Here is a 19,493-nt window from a genome sequence, read left to right on the forward strand (position 1 = left end):
TAATTCCTCGAAACTTTTCAACTTCGGAAACCTTGTATATAGTCCTTGAATCCAATTTATGTCAATTGGATTTCCTCGGAATTAGTGGATAAGGATATGCTACTATTCGGCGTAAACCAGAATCAATTAATTTCCTTCTTTCAGTGATGGATTACGTCATCTGGCCAAGGATGGAAGATGACGGATGCGTGACGAACACGGCACGCTAGTTGTGTAAATATATCAAATGTATAAAAGACGTTCCACATTTGATTTACAGATTTCTCACTATTATCAGTCAATAATATATGAGAACTCAATTGATGAACAGTCATTGTGCTCAGAAACCTGACATGTCCAAAACCGAAGAGAACCTGGATGCTATGAGAGGTTATAAGTCGTTAGTGGTCTACCTGGCAACTAACGCTAAGGGTCCATGGACAGCGCTAATTACAGTATTTGCAATATAGGACACTGAACAACTCAAATTCCTCAGACGAGGTGAAGGGACCTGATAAAGTACAGCTTGATCAAGACATTGGCCGTGACCAATACTGCAAAAAGATAGATGATACTGGAGGTGATCAAAACAAAGACTTGAGAAAAGTCCCTGCTGAACCTGAAGCGTCAGTGCTGAGATCAAATAAAGCTGCTACAATGATGTGATATCGCTAACAATGCTAGCTTGCTTAAAGAGCCCAAAATAGTCCTGGTATAGCCAACATGAACAAGAAGAAGGCATATGACGAATTGATTCGGATGGGTGGTGAAACTCCTGAGGAATATTGATTATGCCATTTCAAGAGTAGGAGTGTCAGCTAATACGGATATATTTAACGGTATTACTGCGGTCAAAATGTATAATGGGAGAAGTTTCATTGATGGCCTTGGTCTTTATGTCTTTCGAGGCTCTAATGGCGCCACACCGTGCGTCCCAGCTTACATGACGCGTCAACAACTGCGTCCCATCTTTAACTTGACCGATAATCAAAATTAGCGACAGTTTAATATAAGATGCGTCTTCTCTCAGCCTTATCAAGTTCTACGCTATCGGTAGGCGAAAACGGAGGGTATGCCGTAAAATACGGCTAGTAGCGAATAGATGTTTCGGCCAAGTGTACACTATTCCGGATACTGTCTGTGCAATCTTGTCTGTACTGGGGATGTCATGATTAGCTCACCCAGACGTCAGGTTTTGCCGCAGACATTCTTCGGCGATTTTGACGACAAAAGGAACACTTTAGTTGCGAAATGTATGTTGGACATTTGTCTTCCATGTTTTCACAGTTAAGATCCCCGATCCCTCCAAGTTAATCGTGAGCGAGATGCGCCAGGAACCCTTTTGATTGAAATCTCAAGTGCAGTCAATCACAACCAAAAAGTCCAACTATTCGGTCCTCGCTCATTGCTTATTTCCAGATACCTTATTAGTCTTATTATGAGCCAATTGTTTGATCTTTTGCTGCATGGCATCGAAACTAGGATGTTCACCATCAAATTCACCCCGATCCGCTCTCACCTAATTGAATAACATATTAGCTTTGATATATATCGCGAGGTTGGAGAGGGAATTCTCACATTCTGCTCGCTGGTACTTGCCAGCTCGGAGTTCCACTTTCGCTTCCCATCCTTGGTGTCCATGAGGGCCTCTTGCTTGCAGTATTCATAGTGACTGGGGAGGTCTTCACGATCTGCGAAAGATTAGTAATAGTAATCGCAGATAGCTATACCTTGTATACTGACGTCTATTATTCTTGCTCGAACCTCGCGCTGCTGAGGTGCAAAATGTAGATGAAGGGAGGGCGAAGCTGGAACAGATGACTTGGCGAGATAAGACCCGAATAGAGGCGAAGGAAGACATGCTGGTAGAGGTGGAAAATCAGAGAGCCACAAGTTCATTGAACAGGAATTTAATGGGAGATATGGGGCTTGTTAGGCATCGACACTTTGAATGGAAAATGTTAAAATTTTGAAATTATAAATCATGGGTTGACTGAAACTTCCGGAGACTCGTAAAAGACATCTATCTCTCTTTCTATGTTAGTGACAGTCATTTTCCGTGATGCCATATGACATCATACTCGGGTCAAGTGGTGGGATATTGAGAGAACGGCTCATATGGCCTGGAATCAGCACGTTTGGGTCGCACTGGTGACGCGCCTGGTCAGAATACACTTACAAGTTATTGTCCTTTGATCGGTAGACGTGCGAAACCAGAGTTCTTTGGCATTCAGTTATGGAGGGGCCAAGGGACAGACAATATCTCGACTAATCTTCGCGTTGCATCACAATCCGTGCGGTCGCGCCGACGGGAACTCTTCAGGACAAATTCAAAGTATTCCCAGATAGAACCAGCGCCGGTGCCTTTTCAAAAGAGCATATCCGTTTTCTGCCACATTCAATGGTGACAAGTAGCATCAGATCTCGGAGTAAATTGTAATTTCATTGGGACTGGTAGCTCAAAACTGAACATATCTCCGAGAGCCGGCAAATGCTTCTGATATTCCAAAGACAACCCAATATTGGAAATAAGGAAGAAATTTAGACAGAATAAGAAAGAACATGATGATTAAAAGGTCAAAATGTGCGAAGTTCTTTCTGACCCCCAACGTATTTAACTACGACTTAACCATTTGAGGCTTAGTTAACGGGTGGTGCCAGTGTGAGTGAGTACCCACTTGCCAAGTTCGCCGACTTGCTCCCGCCTTGTGGGTCACCAACGGCGCTAAAAACTACGAGGGTATTGAAAGCAACGTGCGTCGAGTTGCTCTCCTGGGATATGGGAAACCGAGTAAAACGTTGCGTGGAGAATACTCTGGAGCTCGTCTTGCGTGAGAACCCCATCCTCAAGGGAAGCAACATCAATACGCGCTTTAGAGCCACAACATCTCGTGATTTTTAACATTTGAGTTGTAGCTTGGAAACGTTGGTCTCGATAGGCAAAATTTGGCGAAGTTTCCATTTGTCAAGAAAAAAACCACACTTTAGCGACTATGCCTATGCCTTAATCACGCATGATTGACGCGACTATCATTCATGTCTGACTTTTCTGTAAAATGGCGTGCGATCTTCACACTGTCAATAGGAAGCCCATTTCCAAGTTCTGCTGATCCAAGCGAAGTTAGCTCCCTGCAGGTGCAGGCATCTCTCCATTCCTGGCCAGGAGTGGAATTTACAGTCTATAATCACAATATTTTCTGCAGACTTGGAATGCTCATTGATCTCGAGCCCATGAATACAACCTACACTACGATATTGGAACTAGACGATCAAGAGAACCCGAAACGTGCAACCCTGATAAGCAGAGTAAAATCTACTTGGAAGAGCTGTGAAATAGCTAGTCGACCAATGATTACATAGTTATAAACCTCAAATCAAACATTAAATCAAATTAGAGCAATGTCAAGTCGCCCTTTCATGTTCAGGTAAATCTGCCAGGCATCTTGATACTGGTTCCGAAGGATCTGTGGTCGCGAGTCCAAGTATTTTCCGTATCGCCCTCTGTATCTCCCAATAACACTTTTCCCATAATTACCAATTTCAGCATGCATGGCTCTTTCGAGCATCACCTTCGCCCTCGTACACCTCACCTTCTATCCAGTACTCTTCACTAATCCTTTCCACCTTTGCAAGTGTCGCCGGGGAAACCTGCCCCTGCCAGTTTTCTTCCTCTTGGAACTTCTTCAAAAGCAACTGTATCGATACCTCTTACTCCTGATTGAGAATACTTATCGCAGCTCATCCGCTCATAAACAAATTTAAGAATGCTCAACCACAATGCGAGCTACATTGTTGAAATCGGTAAATGGTATGGAACTGGTACTATGGGAGCAGTACCTGTTACCATTAAGGAGCAATCTTGATATTGATCGAAACGGGTATCTTGTTAATAAACTCTATGTTCATCAGAAACCCGCTCTGATATTGAGCAGCAGAATGAGGGAAACGACCAGGCCCTTGAATTTTGCTTTTATAAATGAAAACTTATGTGCACACGATCCTCTTACAAAAATCATCTTTTGCCATCCATAATGTGCATTGTGGAACTTTTTTTGGTATTAAACCAGCAAGTACCAACTAACAGGCGTTGTTGAATTAGGCGTTTTACCACCGTGACGAGTCTGATGCGTAGTCCACTTCTAGGATGTCCCGTCCACCCCTCAACCTCATAAGCGTTATTGTGAACATTACATTATCTTTATCGATTCGGGTTCTCTCCGGAAAAGGGCTCTGCTGGTCGTTGCGTTCCCAACGCACCCAGAAACCCCTCGGGCTCTGTCCGCATATATCATCTGTCTTCTCACCAATATATGTAGTGACCATATCCGAAAATTGTGTGTATGAAATATCTTCATGGATATTAATGGGCGTCATAAATGTTCCAACTTCGAGCATAATTGGTATACTGTTGGCCATTGCAGCGTGTTAAAATATGCGTGCTGGGAAGCTTTGGGATTTGATAAGTTGTAAATTAATACTGGCCAACTGTAAACATGGACAGGTTGGAATTGGCAAAAGACACAAATAGCAGTTTGGTTATATATGTAACAATCCTTGTGAAAATGGAAAGAGCAACGCGGGAGGGAACATGTAAATGTCATCCAGACGTCAGTATGTTTATTGGGGGTGAGCCTTCTTTCATTAAATGTCGAACTTTTCAATGACTCATTTCTGGTATTATAGTGGGTCGTCACCCAGAGTACCTAGATAATAGAACTGGCACCGTCTACGCACCACGACCCCCTTTTTGCCGGTCGCTTACACATGCTACAACAACACACCAGTACAGTAGTACTATACCACCACGATCTTTGCGGGAACCGCGTGTCCATACAAAAGTAAATGGTGGACAAGGTATTTGCTGAACCATACAATCATAACGGCAAAAAGATTCCACTGCCGATATTCGTCAGATACACACCATCATAACTTGTAGTCTCTGGTCGCTAATTAGCTATGCCTAGGAAGTTACAAGAGAAGACACACTAGTACGTATCAGAGCGACAAAAAATACAATACTATCAATCATAGGCGCTTCTAACACCTGAATTCTCATTGGGAGGAACTAGACCATTCTACCTTTGCCCGCATTCTCATAACCATCTCGAATAGGTGGCTGACATTCCATCGGCTCAAACTCATATGTCCGAATATCCAACTCTCCTCGTCAACGGTATATCAATACCTAAGTAGGTGAAAGACTGGAAGATACTTGCGAGTCATCCCAATCGAAAGTACAGCTGAAGCTGTCCGTGCTGTCCAGGCCTAGAAACTGCACGGACCATCTTCCGCACTATCTGTCTTCGTTGGTAGGTAAGTGATGACGTATTTTCCTAGATTGAAGTTAACTTACAAGAAATAATACCGTAATGCCCTTCTTTCACTGGTAAATAGAATACTTCTGGTCATCAACCTCTTTTTCTTCTGAACGACTCTGGAACAAATTTTCAAAATATTAGATAAGTTTTTGTTAACTATCCACGCGGTACAATATTTATAAGTGTATCCTCGAAACATGTCCTTACATTCAAATCATATCATTGTCTCGAATCGCTTACCCATTACGATCAAGAAGGTGGAAAGCAGAAGTTACGAATGCTCTCAATCAACTGGTGGCCTAGCCGGGCGCTCTCAGCGGCCTAACGGAATCGATGCCTTTTCGTTGGTTTGGATGGCCAGGGCTTGGGATACCCCAAGAGGACGAAAAGCTTGTAACGGAGAAGATGGCGCAATACAATGTGTTGCCCATATTCCTGGACAGTGATTTGGCTGACAAGTACTACAACGGATTTTCAAGTGAGTTTCCACTCTACATGCCGGTTTATTTGAGTAGACCGTCAGCTCTTACGCCTTTGTGGCTGCGTAAACCATGTAAATGCTTGCATTGACATTCTATGCAAAGATTCCACTTTGTGGCCGCTGTTTCATTACCAGCTACATGAAATGAGCCGTATTGACAAGGCTACCTGGGATGCCTACTATTACGTTAACTTCCTCTTCGCCAAAGTCATTTTTCCACAGCTTCATGATGGGGATACCATCTGGGTTCATGATTACCACTTGATGCTTCTTCCGCAGTTCCTCCGCGAAAGTACGCGCCAGTCAGGCTTTAAAATCAAAATTGGATTCTTCCTACATACCCCCTTCCCAAGTAGTGAAGTCTATAGAATCCTACCGATGAGGAAACAGATCCTTACAGGCTTCTTACATTGCGATCTTGTCGGGTTTCACACCATCAGCTACGCAAGGCATTTCCTGAACAGTTGCTCTGAAACTTTGTGAGTTGCCGCTGCACCTACCAATGCCACTCACCATTTCTGATGTTCTGTCGTTTTTCGGGCAAATTCCTACTTTCTCGGGCTGCGTACAGTTCCACGATGCGAGTGTGACAGTCGATGCCTTCCCAATCGGTATCCAACCTGAGCGCTTAGCAGAAACACTCCAAAAAAGGAATGTCCAAGAACGAATCCAAATGCTTTCACAGAGATACCAAGGGGCCACATTGATTGTCAGTGTCGACCGTTTGGACTATATTAAAGGCGTGACTCGTTGCATAGCCTTTGCTTACGCTTACGTGCGCGTTACGTACAAAACAGTATCATCTAATCTAAGAATGCGCTGAATCATTAGTCGGAGATACGAAACGTGTTGATTTTTCTCCTGCGGAGTTCGACATTCAATAATAGTAGCACATTACTCCAGAGGGAGTGAATGGACTCGACCCCGGGCATGGAAATTTAGCCAAATGAGAACAATGCAACATTTACATTGAGTGAAATAATTGGATCAACTTTCGGCCCACGGACGGCTCTAACTCCGCTCCGTCGCGAGCGATCTTCACTTCTCTGTGGGCATTCCAAGGGTTCCGTAAGCCGCGCGTACGGCTGAAACGCACACGGTGGTCTGATAGCCATGTAACACTAAATGGTTTCCCCAAGGAGGAAAATTCTGGCCAAGTTGCTTGCTCATAAACTATCCTGCTGCCGCAATCGTTGTTCTCAAGAGGCATGGCTTCCCAAAACACCGTGCCACGGGTAGTATCGCGAACGATCCTCCCCGCTGGTGCCGTAGGCGTTTTCAAAGTAGGGGTCAATATAAGTTCAATTTCCCCGAGAGAATGTTGAGTACGTGGCGGTGCTTTTCGCGGCAGATCATCGTTTGTAATCGAGGATGACATGCGGGCATAGCCAAAGTATTCGCCACTTTTATTCGCCGAGAAGATCAAGTAGACATTAACCGCAGATTGGTAAGCCTGGCTGAGCCGCATCTCGTTATGAGACTGGGTAGCCCAAATTCCCATGTCCTTGCTTGTTTCGAGATCTTCCACCGTCAAACTTTTGATAATGAAATACCGATTTCCCGATAGACTGGCCGTGAGCTTGGGTTGACCCGTTGTGATTCCGGATGTCTCATTTCCCATGGAGGCTATCGGTGAGCTTGAAGCCTGTGCCTGGAGGCCAGGCGGCCCATTCCGGGACTTAGACGTGTCTAGGCCTTTGTGTAGATGGCACACGACGCGTAAACCGTGTAGCTCAGATCCATGAAACCTCGCTAACACAGGAACACATGAAGTGGTAGATCTATAGTTCACGAAAGCACAATTGCTTTGGGATATGAAAAACACACTTTGGATTTCTTCACTGGCCCCTTGAGAGGAATGTTCCTTCAAATCAGAAACATATGCAGAGGACGAAATGTTACCAACCCAGAAGGCATGTCCTGGTTGCTTGGGCTTTGTCGGCGGTCGTCGCGTGGGTGGCTTTGAGGCAGGTGGGGACTGGTTCGACATCATGGAATTCGAACCATCAACTATGAGTAAAGAATTTTCGGATTGATTACCCTTATAACTAACATTTTCGATGAATCGCTTTTTGGATGAAATCCTTGAAGAGTCTCGAAGCGATAGTGGTGAATTTCAGTTAGATGGTTGGAAATAGCTCAACTTTTCATCAGAATCTGATCTGTCTTGGAAGAAATGGCTTAGAATTTCTGTCAATCTCACACTGATAAATAACACGATGGTTGAAAAAATTTCGGCATGAGTGTTAAGTTAAAATGTGCGGATGAAGTGGGTTATAGACGTATCAGTCGAAGCAAGGGGCAGACTCGGTATGTGCCTTGAAACTTCCGAACCACCAAACGGGGTGACAGAATAGATTTATAGTAGTAATATTCTTTCCTTTTATGACCTAAGCATCTGCTGCCATACATCGAGGGAAGATAATTTCCGCAAATCCACACAAGAACGCCGATCTCGCCACCAACCTGGCCAGTACGGCTTTTATAACAGCCAGATGACCGCAGAGATCCATGAAGAACGTTACAATACGCCCCGGAACATGAATTTTATACATCTAGTAGAAATATCAGCCCCTGCACGTCAAGCGCCACAGAAAGTGAGCTGATGTCTAAGAATTGACCCACTTAGCTCAACTTGGGCAGGAATACCGCTTGGCAGTAGTAGTTACGATATATGCTAATAAAGAATGCGACATTTTCCATGGATTGCCCTTGTTTTCGAGATGAAGCATTGCAATTAGACGGTGCCGCGTCCAATTTCCTCTGCTGACGCCGATACTTAATTTTCGTACATGCCAGTCGTTACTTTTGAAGCAAGTGCACCAAGTGAATTCCAATCCATAAGACGATTTAGAAAGTTTTACGTTATTAGGGATATGCCATTTCATTCTCTTGCAATATAGTTACACTGAATGCGTAGATTAATACCCTATTGCCATTTCACAAGGTTATCACATAGGAGGCAGAAAATATATCTGACCGTACTTGGCTGTTTAGCGCACTTCTTATTCGAACCTTACAATTAAGATGAGGCGTTGGAAATAAGCATCTAAAACCAACGGGTGGCCAGATTCACGACCAATTGAACTGTCGCACAAAGTCGTTATATTCTGAAGAGAATTAGTTCTGTTGCATGGAGTTGCTTCCGTGGAGATGGGAATACCTTTCCGACTAATAAGACCATCACCATCAACATCCAGTCTTGCAAATTGGCTGCTTGCCTCGCTTGCTTCAACACCAAAAGCTGAAAGAGCCTTTTGGAACTCGTTCCAGCTAACTTTGCCTACTAGGGTGATGAGTATCCGCATATATTCCTCCCAAAATATTCGGAATGGCTGAACTGGAAGGGGCTCTAACCAGAATTCTCCCCAACCTGAGAGAGAAAGCTTAGTGATGGAGAGAAATTATACAATTTTGGGTTGTGACGTACCCCGTCACCGACTTGCTTTTGCCATTCGGGTTCGTATTTTTCGTACCATCCTGATTTATTGGAGGACTGCGGAAAGCTCAGCATTGTCATTTAAATTATAGAGAGGGCACGTCAAGAGTAGGATATCGTATGATACTTTGGGACACTTACCATCGTGAATAATAGATCGGTATGCGCTGAGTATGTACTATGAATTGAAAACATCCAAGTATTGTGTGGATTAAGAGAAGGTGTGAATGTTGTGAGAAGGGGAAAGAAGAGTTTATATGCTTTTTGGATACATAATTAGCGCTCACTTCAGAGCTATCATCGTTCGGTATTCTCCACCACGCCCTATCATTACCCGGTTTCATTTGCTTGATCAATTCGTGGATATTTGTAGAGAAATCACTGGGAAAGACGATGCTGAGTCACAGTGGCGTGATGGTGACGGCCCATGACATCTTTCTCATGGTGCTCGCCCGCGTCTGCCTAGGAGGATCTCCCTTGGATAAACATTTGCCTCCAGGGAAATCATATTTCCGTCTTCCCTTTTCCGACTTCGGGATTCCTCTATCCCCGAAGATGCAATCGGTTAAAGGAGTGTTCAAAGTGAGAGGTATGCGCAGGGGCAGCTGACCGTCCCAGCTGGTATGAACTCACTGGCACCTCTGGCATCAAGCTACACACGTTCCCTCGCCCCGGAACTACCATCTCGGAACATACGCAAACGTTGTTCAAAGCCAAGGAGATATCAGACGACGAAACTGTTTGTGATATCATCCTCGACGCGCCTGTTTTAACTCGAATTTGAGTGATCCTATCTTGATACAAAACGGAGCTCTCATATAGCAACCCTTACGTGTACGATATGCGCTTGCATTTCGATCCTGTGCCACCCCTCACAGGCTGTCTATCAGCAGCTACTGTTGAAAGTTTAGGAGATCAGGCATTCTTAGGGTCTACTTCCCTGTGAACGGAGCTAATTTGATACAAGTCACATGCGATATGGAGACTTTATTAAAACAGATTATAACTATTTATCACTAGCGGTCCTGCTAGAGAAGTCTGCAGGACTGGAATCTAGAATGGAGTGCAAACCAAAAGGCTTTTACGAAGGATCAAAATGATATTGTGAGTGCAACTAATATGACATTCTGTCGCTAACTATTAAGCCCATAGAGGATGAATAAGCCACTCCAAATTAGAAATCAATGATTGTCATTTCTAGCCGCCACAGATTTGTTATGCTTTTTGACTTCCTTGGAGTCAGATCTCGGATCCAACTCGCCGCTTTCAGAGTTGGGTCCTTCACGGTATACTTTGAGGCTGTCGTATTTATGGCTTTCCTCTTTCGCGTCAGAGGTTGCGAGTTTCGAAATTGGCCCTTCTAGAACAGAGATGTCTCTTTGTCAGCCTATACCAATAAATTTTATGAGTAAGTCTGGTACGAGGGACGTCGCATCCACCTTCTGTGTAGTCAGTGTTCTTTCTGCTTTCGTATGCCTGAGAATGCTTCCCCTGCCTTCCCATTTTTGGGTAGTGACAAGCCAGCTTATCCTCAAACAGCGCAACCTTTTTTCGAGCTAACGGCATGTTGCGTAGATGGTAGAAGTTGATGGCGTAGCATGACTGCACTCGTTTTTGACAAGCAAGTCGTTGAAGATTCTCCATCATAAAAAGAATATTGAGTAGATAAAGTAGAATCTGTAGCTAGAGATGGGCGGGCACTACCCATTAAAATCATTGTCAAAGGTGTGGAAAGCTCATTTGCTTATTGCCTTTATGTAGCTAACCATGGTTTCGAGTTTTCGACAACCTGGATAGCAACTCAGACTCAAAGAAGAAGTCGTTGCCAATGGAACACAATCTTTTTTAAAGTTTTGGATTACGCCACGCGGTGATTCTGACGCTATTGCCCCTATGCCCAACTAAATGTGTCACATGTGGGGATATCGCATCATAGCGGCCGGGCTATGAAGTGAAGAAGGCAGTATGGTCCCTGGTAAGGAATCCCGTCCCCACGACTCTTCCTGCAACATGTCAGGTAATATTGAAGCGCACACAGATGCCAAAAAAATTGTCTAGTAAATTTTGAATTACAGGCTTCAATTAACTATCCAAGTCAACCCTCGGCAGAAACTCCCAGGCGGCTCGTCGCTATGGCGTTGTTCCTCTCCGAAAGAAGTTATTTCCCGAAGAATTAAAGGTCCGGGTTCACAGCCCAAGCACACTGTTTTTTGAGTCATACGGTTAACATTGTGCAGCACCTTACCTACTTCGACTCTGCCGAATATATTTTGAAATCTGAACACAACTCAGCCGATATCCCCGTGAAGCACACTGGAACCGAGCACCCGCGGCAAGCCAGCATTTCTTAGCCGTTTTGCGCCGTGCCTAGCAACAGCAACGTTTGCAAAGATGCGAATAAAGGATTTCAGGCTCCCAGACACGAATATCAGAAATGCCAGAGTCGTCTCCATGAGAACGAGGGGGCCGAGTGCAAAAAGACGAATGATGGTTGATTGTAAAGCGATCACTCACTTACATACCTGAGAAATAAGATCTACATGCCGATTTGAGCAACATATCAAACCGTAGACCGAATATGGTAAAGGAATGTCCCACTGTTTTTTCTCGATGTATTTTTTGGTAGATCCTCAAAATTACGTTAATTACAATTTCTGGCACTGGGCCACTATGTCACGTGGCCAAAGTAGCCTAGCTTTACTTTTCATTTTACCCCAGTTTTGTGGAACAAGGGACCCCTCCCCCAAAACCCAGACTAATTCTTTTTCTCCTTTGTGATTTCCTTCCAGATCTTATAAGATTTTTACACAGTGAATACTATATTCTATCATGGCAAGCCGACCCATTTTATTTGGCGTTTAACTTATTGTCTAATAACTTCTCCAAAGATAATGGACAACAATGAACTCTACATTAAGCTCAAGGAAGTGCTTGATATGACCGTCTTCTCTCAGTTGTTGGAGATGGACGAGGAAGAGGATCGAAAGAGTAGCTCGATGGCGCTTTACGGTTTCATTGAAGGAAGCCAGGAAAAGGTGGATTATATGAAGATCGCCCTGTAAGCACTATTGCCCCACACAAACCTGCTTTTGTCAGAGTGCACAACTTGAGACAATAAAAAGAGGTGAACTGGCATTCTGACGAGATATGCTTATAAGCAGTTCGAAAAGAGACTTCGTTTCTTTAATTTCTAAGAATGAATCCCTGCAACAATGTGCAGAGCCGTTGGGCTTCCGCAAATTTCACGAAAGCTGTGCAAACATTGAAAGAGTTGGAGCGATGATGAGTATACATGGCGAGGTCGCAGAAGTATCTGATGTGTTCCATCTTACCCTTATCAAGGAAGAAATCCAAAACCTGAATGACAGCCTTCTATCTGCTCGCACTGCCATCAATTCCTTCTATAAGTATACTGGCTAAATGCAAGACCGAATTTGGGTCCGACGTGAATTTGTTCTCGCTATTTTTCACTTTCATAGCCGTTGGGACCAGAAATATGCCACCGGTGTCAAAAAAATTTTTTTTTTTTAAAAAAAAAAAAAATCAATATTCATGGAGTAATATATGATGCAGATTTGAATTCCGAAATGCTGGAATAATCCATAAAACCGGAGACAGGAAAGTCATACCGTCTTCAGATGGGAAAACGTGCCGAATCGAGATGAATGATGTTCCTTTCTGTGCCTTCTGCCGCAAACCTTATCATAGAGAGTCGCACTGCTTCAAAAAGAACCCTAGCCGGAAGGATCAAGAAAAGGGAAGAGTGACCCGCAGACCGAGATCTAAAGAAGCGTACGCGGGTGTTCGCAATCCACCAAAGCGGCGAGCCAGTACGGATCATGAAGATGACGATTCAGAAGGACCGCGAGACCCCAAAAGACCGACGTTTGTGGCGACACAGGCCTCAAAACAAGATATCAATGCAGCTTTCAGCGCCGAAGTTGAAGGGAATGTTGCCACATTTGACTTCTTTCCCAGTATGATGGTCACAAAGTCTGCTTCAATCAGCGACGCCTGGATTGTGGACAGCGGATGTGCTCAGCATGTTTGTAGCAATGCCACGAGATTCATCAAGATGGACAAATACAATGGTCCACCGCTGCGCAGTGTCGATACGTCAACGGCTCCTTCTGGTATAGGAATGGCGAATGTCCTGTGCAATGTCCGAGGGAAGAAGAAATGGCTTGTACTAGATGATGTGCTATTCGTTTCGACTGCACATGCAAATCTCATATCAGTGTTGCAGCTTCTCAATCGGGGGGCAAAGATTGATTTCTCGAGGAATGGCGCCATCATTCGAAACAAATCCGATGGAAGAAATCTGTTTACTGCGAGCCAATACCATGGAGTCTACGCACTCGACCTGTGGGCAAATCTTGTTTTTCCGGCCTACCATGTCAGTCCACAGTCAGCACTCTGGCACAACAGGCTTGCTCACCTGAGCGGCGCGAATATCCAGCGACTGAAGAAGCAAGCCCACGGCATTAAGGATGATGCGCCGCGCGAGCCGTGCAATCCATGCCTCCAGAGAAGAATGGTTGAAACCCCACATCGCCGGTCAGAAACGTGTAAAAGAGCAAAATATGCCATGGAGCTTCTGCATATCGATGTTGCAGGACCGTTCGAGGAGGGCCTCGATGGCAGCCGTTACTGGCTAACCATTGTCGATGACTTTACTGGATGGGTTGAAATCGTTCCCATTCCACGACGGCAAGAGTATGTCGTTGAGTCTTTGCGGTACTTCCTCGACCATAATGAGCGCCCCGAGCGCAAATGCAGGCGAATTCGCCTTGATCGGATTCCGGAGCAAGTGGGAGAAGACATGAAATTTACCCTCTACTCGAGAGCAATCCAACCCGAAGTCACGGGTGTCGATCAGCACCAACAAAATGGAGTGGCAGAAAGAGCACACAAGACAATCTATGATCGAGTTGGACCAACGCTCGCGCATGCAAAGTTGCCACCTAAATTCTGGCCAGAGATTGTGCGAACGGCGGCATACCCCTCCAATCGATCACCATCATCTAAACGTAGCATGACTCCGTACCAAGCTTGGTATGGTGACAAGCCTGATCTATCACGGCTGAGAGTTATAGGATCCAAGGGAGAGTATCTGATTCCCCCCAAACAAAGAAAGAAGCTGACGGAACCAAGAACAAGGCCATGTCTACTATTGGGATACGAAGGCAATACGAACTATCGTATCCTACTAGAAGACGGCAGAATCATTGGTACGCCAAATGCAGAATTTTATGAAGTCCTTAAAACTCCCTCCACGCATACCTTACCAGACGTGGGAGCCAAACAGCAGAGCTTTCCTGTGGCAACGGCTGCTGCCGCAGGGGGAGTGAGACGGTGGGGCAAATAAATCATCCGTCGGCCAGTATGCGACATGCATCCGTGCCAGCCTCGGGACGTCAAATATCCCTGGCACCACAAGAACAGACACAGCCTGGACCATGGGACGACATAGTGCAAGTGCATCTGCCTTCGTCGAGTAGTAATGATAACTCGCAGCCCACCGTTGCTGGCCGAGGAGCCATAACCTTTTCGCCTCCACGGAGTGAAGATTCCTTTGGACCCCTATCACCTGCTTCACAGGATTCTGTCCCTAGGATTGACTCACCACCGGGTAGCGACCAGCAACAAGGCGATGCACAGCAAGGGCGAATCCCAGATTGGCTAGATAATTCGGAGCTTCAAGAGGGTGGTGCAAAACACATAGTGCAAAAAGACTCACTGGAACGCCACCCTGAACTCAAGCTTCGTGAGACAAAATTTTCAAGAGACTTCCGGTTATGACCAAGAAGAACTCGCATTGATAAATATTCCTGACAAAAATGTCATCCCAACCTTTTTGACTGTCGCAGCGGAAGACATAGAACCCTTCAAACCAAAGTCCCTTCGACAGGCTAAAAATGATACACGCTGGCTCGAATGGGAAAAGGGAATGATCGAAGAGATACAATCACTTCAACAAAATAAGACTTGGGAACTGGTAAAACCTCCCAGAGATCGTCGAATCCTGAGCGGAAAGTGGATCTTCAAACTCAAACGAGGATCAAGCGGAGAAATTACCCGCTACAAGTGCAGATGGGTAGTCCGAGGTTTCACCCAGGAGGAAGGTGTCGATTATGATCAGACATTTGCTTCTGTGGTCAAGCCGATGAGTTACAAAGCCCTATTTGCAATTGCTGCAGCTCTGGATCTCGAGATCGAACAAATGGACGTCAAAACAGCGTTCTTATATGGCGAGATCGACCATGAGATCTACGTTGAACAGCCTCATCACATCGCAGACGGTACATCAAGGGTTTGCAAACTTCGCAAGGCGCTCTACGGCCTGAAGCAAGCACCCCGTATTTGGTATCAGACGCTGACCGAATTTCCTTCGGAATCTTGGCTTCGAGCCTATCAATGCCGATCTCAGTATCTTTGTTCGGAGCGGCATGTATATCGCAGTATACGTCGATGACCTCTTGATCATCGGACGAAGCATTGCAGAGATCAAAAGGATCAAGCGAAGCCTCAGAAATCGTTTCCATATGACAGACCTTGGCCCGTGCAGCTACTATGTCGGCATGACCATCCGACGAGATCGGCAGAATAGAATCCTCTATCTCAGCCAGGAGGCTTACGTGCGCAAAGTGCTTCAGAAATTTGAGATGCTGGATTGTGCCCCTATCAGCACGCCTATCGATACTTCACCTCTACCAGAGAACGATCCTAAATACATATGCCCGTCAAACGTAAAGAACGAGTACCAGCGCGTGATTGGATCGTTGATGTATGTCATGCTTGGAACTAGAGGCGATATCGCATACGCTGTCTCGGTGGCAAGCAGGCATTTGACGAATCCTGGCCCACAACATGTGAAGCTCGCGCGACGAATCCTTCGATACCTCAAAGGCACCAAATCTCTCAGTCTCACATATAAAGGTCAGCTCCAGATGCTCCGTGGCTTCACGGATGCAGATTGGGCCGGCTGTCGCCAGACAAGGCGCTCGACGGCAGGATATCTTTTCAACATTGGAAGTGGAGCAATCAGCTGGCAGTCAAAGCGCCAGAATATTGTTGCCCTTTCAACCTGCGAGGCCGAGTTCATGGGCCAGACACAAGCAACTAAGGAAGCTATCTGGCTGAGAAGGCTTCTTCACGAGCTGAATATGGGTCAAGGACAACGCGCAACGATCATTTGCGGCGACAACCAGGGAGCCATTGCGTTGGCCGCGAACCCTCAATATCACTCGCGTACAAAGCACATGGAAATCCAGAGAAAGTGGCAAGGAGAAGTCCAAGACGCTGGAACAGTGGAACTCAAATATATCCCAACATCAGAACAGATCGCGGATGGCTTCACGAAGCCCCTTGCGCGTGACAGATTTGAATGGTTTCGGAAAGGCCTCGGCATTGAATAATAGCCCGGTCAGACATGAGCATTCAAGAACCTGAAAAGCAAAGAAACATCCATACAGGTACCCTTTCCTTCCTTTTTGCCATTGGTTTTTTTGGGAGGTTTTAATGGGACCTGGCAACCGTGCTGAGATATCGCCAATACCCTTCTGGCGGAGGTTATTAGCGAGTGGGAGTGTTGAAAATATCCCGGTTGCTGAGATAATAATAAGGCTGGGGTCACGTGCATACATATATACTTGACTCAGTCTACTTGTATCTTAGACAACATAAGACATAAAACATCCAACACAACCCACAATCAACTCCCCTCAATAATATGAACATTGAAGCATCACTTAATAAAACAACAAGATGCATCTTGCATTCACGTGACAAAGCCCCAATAATTGTGTTTACATGGACAAGATAGAATTAAGTTTGGGGTGCTGTTGGTTTAAATGAGGACGAAATTCATTAATCGAGCCTAGCGGATAAGATTCAAGGTAGAGCTGCCCGCAACTCTTATACGATTTCCCACTGGATGGGATACGTCGTAAGTACACCAAACAATTCAGACACTGCGTTCATGTGACTGAGAACAGGTTAATAATATTCTTTGTCTGTACCCAACCAAGGTTCATGTGAAGAGCAGCTAGTTCTTCGTATCATAGTGAACGTCTAGGCTATGTTGCCTCCACGCGAAGTCTGTGTATTGGACAGAAGTCTTCAGAATCGTCATAATGATGTAGTCTCATCGGTCATCCGTCTCTCACTATTCTCTATTCCCTCGAAACTACTAGCCAGTGGCCACTTTCATTCATGCGGAGTGTAGTAATTATAAAATGTGAAGAAGCTCGTACCTAACCTTATGAATTTAGAATATTGAAAAATTATGTGGGTGTATGCGCGTTTTCACTTCCTACTCCGTACCAAACATAACCTGAGTCTCAACTGTGGATTAGCCCCAAGGACGGAAAAGTAGCCCCAGGAGAGTACACAGCAAAGAGTCAATGCGGTGAGCAGGTGATTATATCCAAGGCAAACGTGTCAAAAGACTAGGATACCGCGTCATATCCTCAAACTTTGTGACAGTTTAAAATCCTTCACTCTATTGCTTGGCAAGCGACTCAAATTTGCCTGGAGCGAAATCAAGGCAGATACTCAAACAGTACACTTCGATCACCAAAACATGCCGAGATCTCCCTACGGTGTGTAACAAACCTACTAAGTTATTAAGCCCTTGAGTAGAATTAAAAATATCACTGGCATCTACCGTTTATCTGAAATCTTTGCTGACTCAGATTTAGTCCTGTGGTCCCAAACCAGCCACGAATCGGACCCTGACCAAAATATGATTACACTGGTGTTCCAAGGTGTAAATATTGCGCCTTCCAATATTACCTTGTCCGCTACGACTCTATCCTTAGCTAACGAGGAGTACGTTTGCTCTTTTGAGTTCTACGGTCAAATCAAACCCCATAACCCGGATTTTAATTATGACGGTTCTTATCTTATGCTCAGGGTGCAGAAGGAGAAATTCTCAAATTCATATTGGCCGAGGTTGACAAAAGAAGGACTGCCATATGTCTTAACAGATTTTGACAGAGTAAGGTTTCAGTAACATAATTCTCCTTAGATATTCCTGATGGCTTCTGATTGATCGCAGTCTGTTGAGTTTGAAGATCAAGATATGGAAAGCCTTGAATGGTTTAATATGGATTCGCATCCCCGGAGAAGAATATAGTCGTTGCGGTCCTGGCGCGAGATTAAGTCGTCATGGGATCATGTGAAAGCAATGCGGTATGCCCACGCGAAGGCATGAAGACGAAGCGCAAAAGAGGAGAGAAGGAGAGCAATTATTAAGAAAGAGGCTAAGGACATCGATACGGGCCTCGTTTGTTTTATTGACTTGCCCATTCGACCAAATTGATGTCTTCTGGTTATTTTGGTTTTGCTTAACTTATATTAAACCCATATTTTTACTTAGTCATGATTTATTCCCGTTATTAATAGCTAACTCTGGAAAGACTTTCCTCTTGCAAGTCTGTTTATCGTTCCCAATCTTTACGGTATATTAGTATTAACAGTAATGGATCTCCATTCCAATTCTCAAAAATTCATATTCAACCACCTTGCGAGCCTAATATTGTCATCATTATTTCGGAAATACAGTTCTGTAGACTGGTAGGATTTCGTACTCGCAATGTACACTAATGAAGAAGGTCGATCGAAAATATCTTTCTATTAGAACTTGTAATTCATCAATAGCGTGCCACTTATGTCGATACATTTTATAATTTCTATTTCATCCAAAACCGGGTGGCATCACAGAATACGGTCTGAGTAAATGACAGTAAGGCTGGCCACTTTCAGCCAATAAGAGTCACGGTCTAGGATGAACAATTTGCCTATTTGTCTTGCTGCCAGTCGCAATCATTACATCGGATGGAATCCCCTCGCAAGGGGTCTTGACTGAAGGAAGAAGCCAATTTGACATTGTCGGTGATACTCACAAAAAGGCTGATTTAGTTGAACCACAAAGAACGTGCTACTCAAAGTATCCGAGAAATTCAGATCTGAATCTCGACATACAGTGTAACATCATCTACATTTTAGCTCACAGTAATGAGGGAGTGACTATGCGGTGGATAATCTTGAATTGGCCCAAGCCAAATCATACGGCATTCTTAATGCCCCACAAGCTTCTAGGAGCCAGAACTGAACTTGAAATAATCATGGAAAATGGATGGCCCTGAGGTCATGGCATTGCACCAATGGGCTCCCCGCATCCACCTAGCTCCCAGGAGTTTGTTGTAGATATGGCTTTTGCAGGCCCGGATTTAGGCACAGGTACAGAGATTCCCGGAAGAATTTCAATCCT

At 44.8% G+C, this 19,493-nt stretch overlaps 7 protein-coding genes across 7 annotated transcripts; 4 read left to right on the forward strand and 3 right to left on the reverse strand.

Moving 5' to 3' along the window:
• Positions 1-332: 332 nt before the first annotated feature.
• On the forward strand, positions 333-768 carry N7469_002030 (uncharacterized protein; the record flags this gene model as incomplete). Its single annotated transcript, XM_056640950.1, has 3 exons — positions 333-379; positions 450-605; positions 675-768. 3 exons carry the CDS (start codon positions 333-335, stop codon positions 766-768), a joined length of 297 nt encoding a protein of 98 aa, XP_056503444.1.
• Positions 769-1,381: 613 nt separating this feature from the next.
• N7469_002031 (uncharacterized protein) lies at positions 1,382-1,840 on the reverse strand (the record flags this gene model as incomplete). Its single annotated transcript, XM_056640951.1, has 3 exons — positions 1,382-1,498; positions 1,558-1,670; positions 1,723-1,840. 3 exons carry the CDS (start codon positions 1,838-1,840, stop codon positions 1,382-1,384), a joined length of 348 nt encoding a protein of 115 aa, XP_056503445.1.
• A 3,790-nt stretch (positions 1,841-5,630) lies between these two features.
• Positions 5,631-6,261, forward strand: N7469_002032 (trehalose-6-P synthase/phosphatase complex synthase subunit; the record flags this gene model as incomplete). The annotated part of the gene is made up of 3 exons (XM_056640952.1): positions 5,631-5,719; positions 5,741-5,775; positions 5,882-6,261. 3 exons carry the CDS (start codon positions 5,631-5,633, stop codon positions 6,259-6,261), a joined length of 504 nt encoding a protein of 167 aa, XP_056503446.1.
• Positions 6,262-6,742: 481 nt separating this feature from the next.
• On the reverse strand, positions 6,743-7,768 carry N7469_002033 (Nucleotide-binding alpha-beta plait; the record flags this gene model as incomplete). Its single annotated transcript, XM_056640953.1, has 1 exon — positions 6,743-7,768. One exon carries the CDS (start codon positions 7,766-7,768, stop codon positions 6,743-6,745), a length of 1,026 nt encoding a protein of 341 aa, XP_056503447.1.
• Positions 7,769-9,772: 2,004 nt separating this feature from the next.
• On the forward strand, positions 9,773-10,001 carry N7469_002034 (uncharacterized protein; the record flags this gene model as incomplete). The annotated part of the gene is given in 2 exon segments (XM_056640954.1): positions 9,773-9,806; positions 9,817-10,001. 2 exon segments carry the CDS (start codon positions 9,773-9,775, stop codon positions 9,999-10,001), a joined length of 219 nt encoding a protein of 72 aa, XP_056503448.1.
• A 397-nt stretch (positions 10,002-10,398) lies between these two features.
• N7469_002035 (uncharacterized protein) lies at positions 10,399-10,783 on the reverse strand (the record flags this gene model as incomplete). Its single annotated transcript, XM_056640955.1, has 2 exons — positions 10,399-10,577; positions 10,657-10,783. The coding sequence occupies 2 exons, from the start codon at positions 10,781-10,783 to the stop codon at positions 10,399-10,401; spliced, it is 306 nt and encodes a 101-aa protein (XP_056503449.1).
• Positions 10,784-12,108: 1,325 nt separating this feature from the next.
• On the forward strand, positions 12,109-12,637 carry N7469_002036 (uncharacterized protein; the record flags this gene model as incomplete). The annotated part of the gene is made up of 2 exons (XM_056640956.1): positions 12,109-12,275; positions 12,379-12,637. 2 exons carry the CDS (start codon positions 12,109-12,111, stop codon positions 12,635-12,637), a joined length of 426 nt encoding a protein of 141 aa, XP_056503450.1.
• Between the last annotated feature and the right edge of the window lie 6,856 nt (positions 12,638-19,493).

Source organism: Penicillium citrinum (genome assembly GCF_028827155.1).
Source record: "Penicillium citrinum strain IBT 23319 chromosome Unknown utg000002l:1.0-3833315.0:1.0-3834789.0, whole genome shotgun sequence".
NCBI classification, from domain to species: Eukaryota; Fungi; Ascomycota; class Eurotiomycetes; order Eurotiales; family Aspergillaceae; genus Penicillium; species Penicillium citrinum.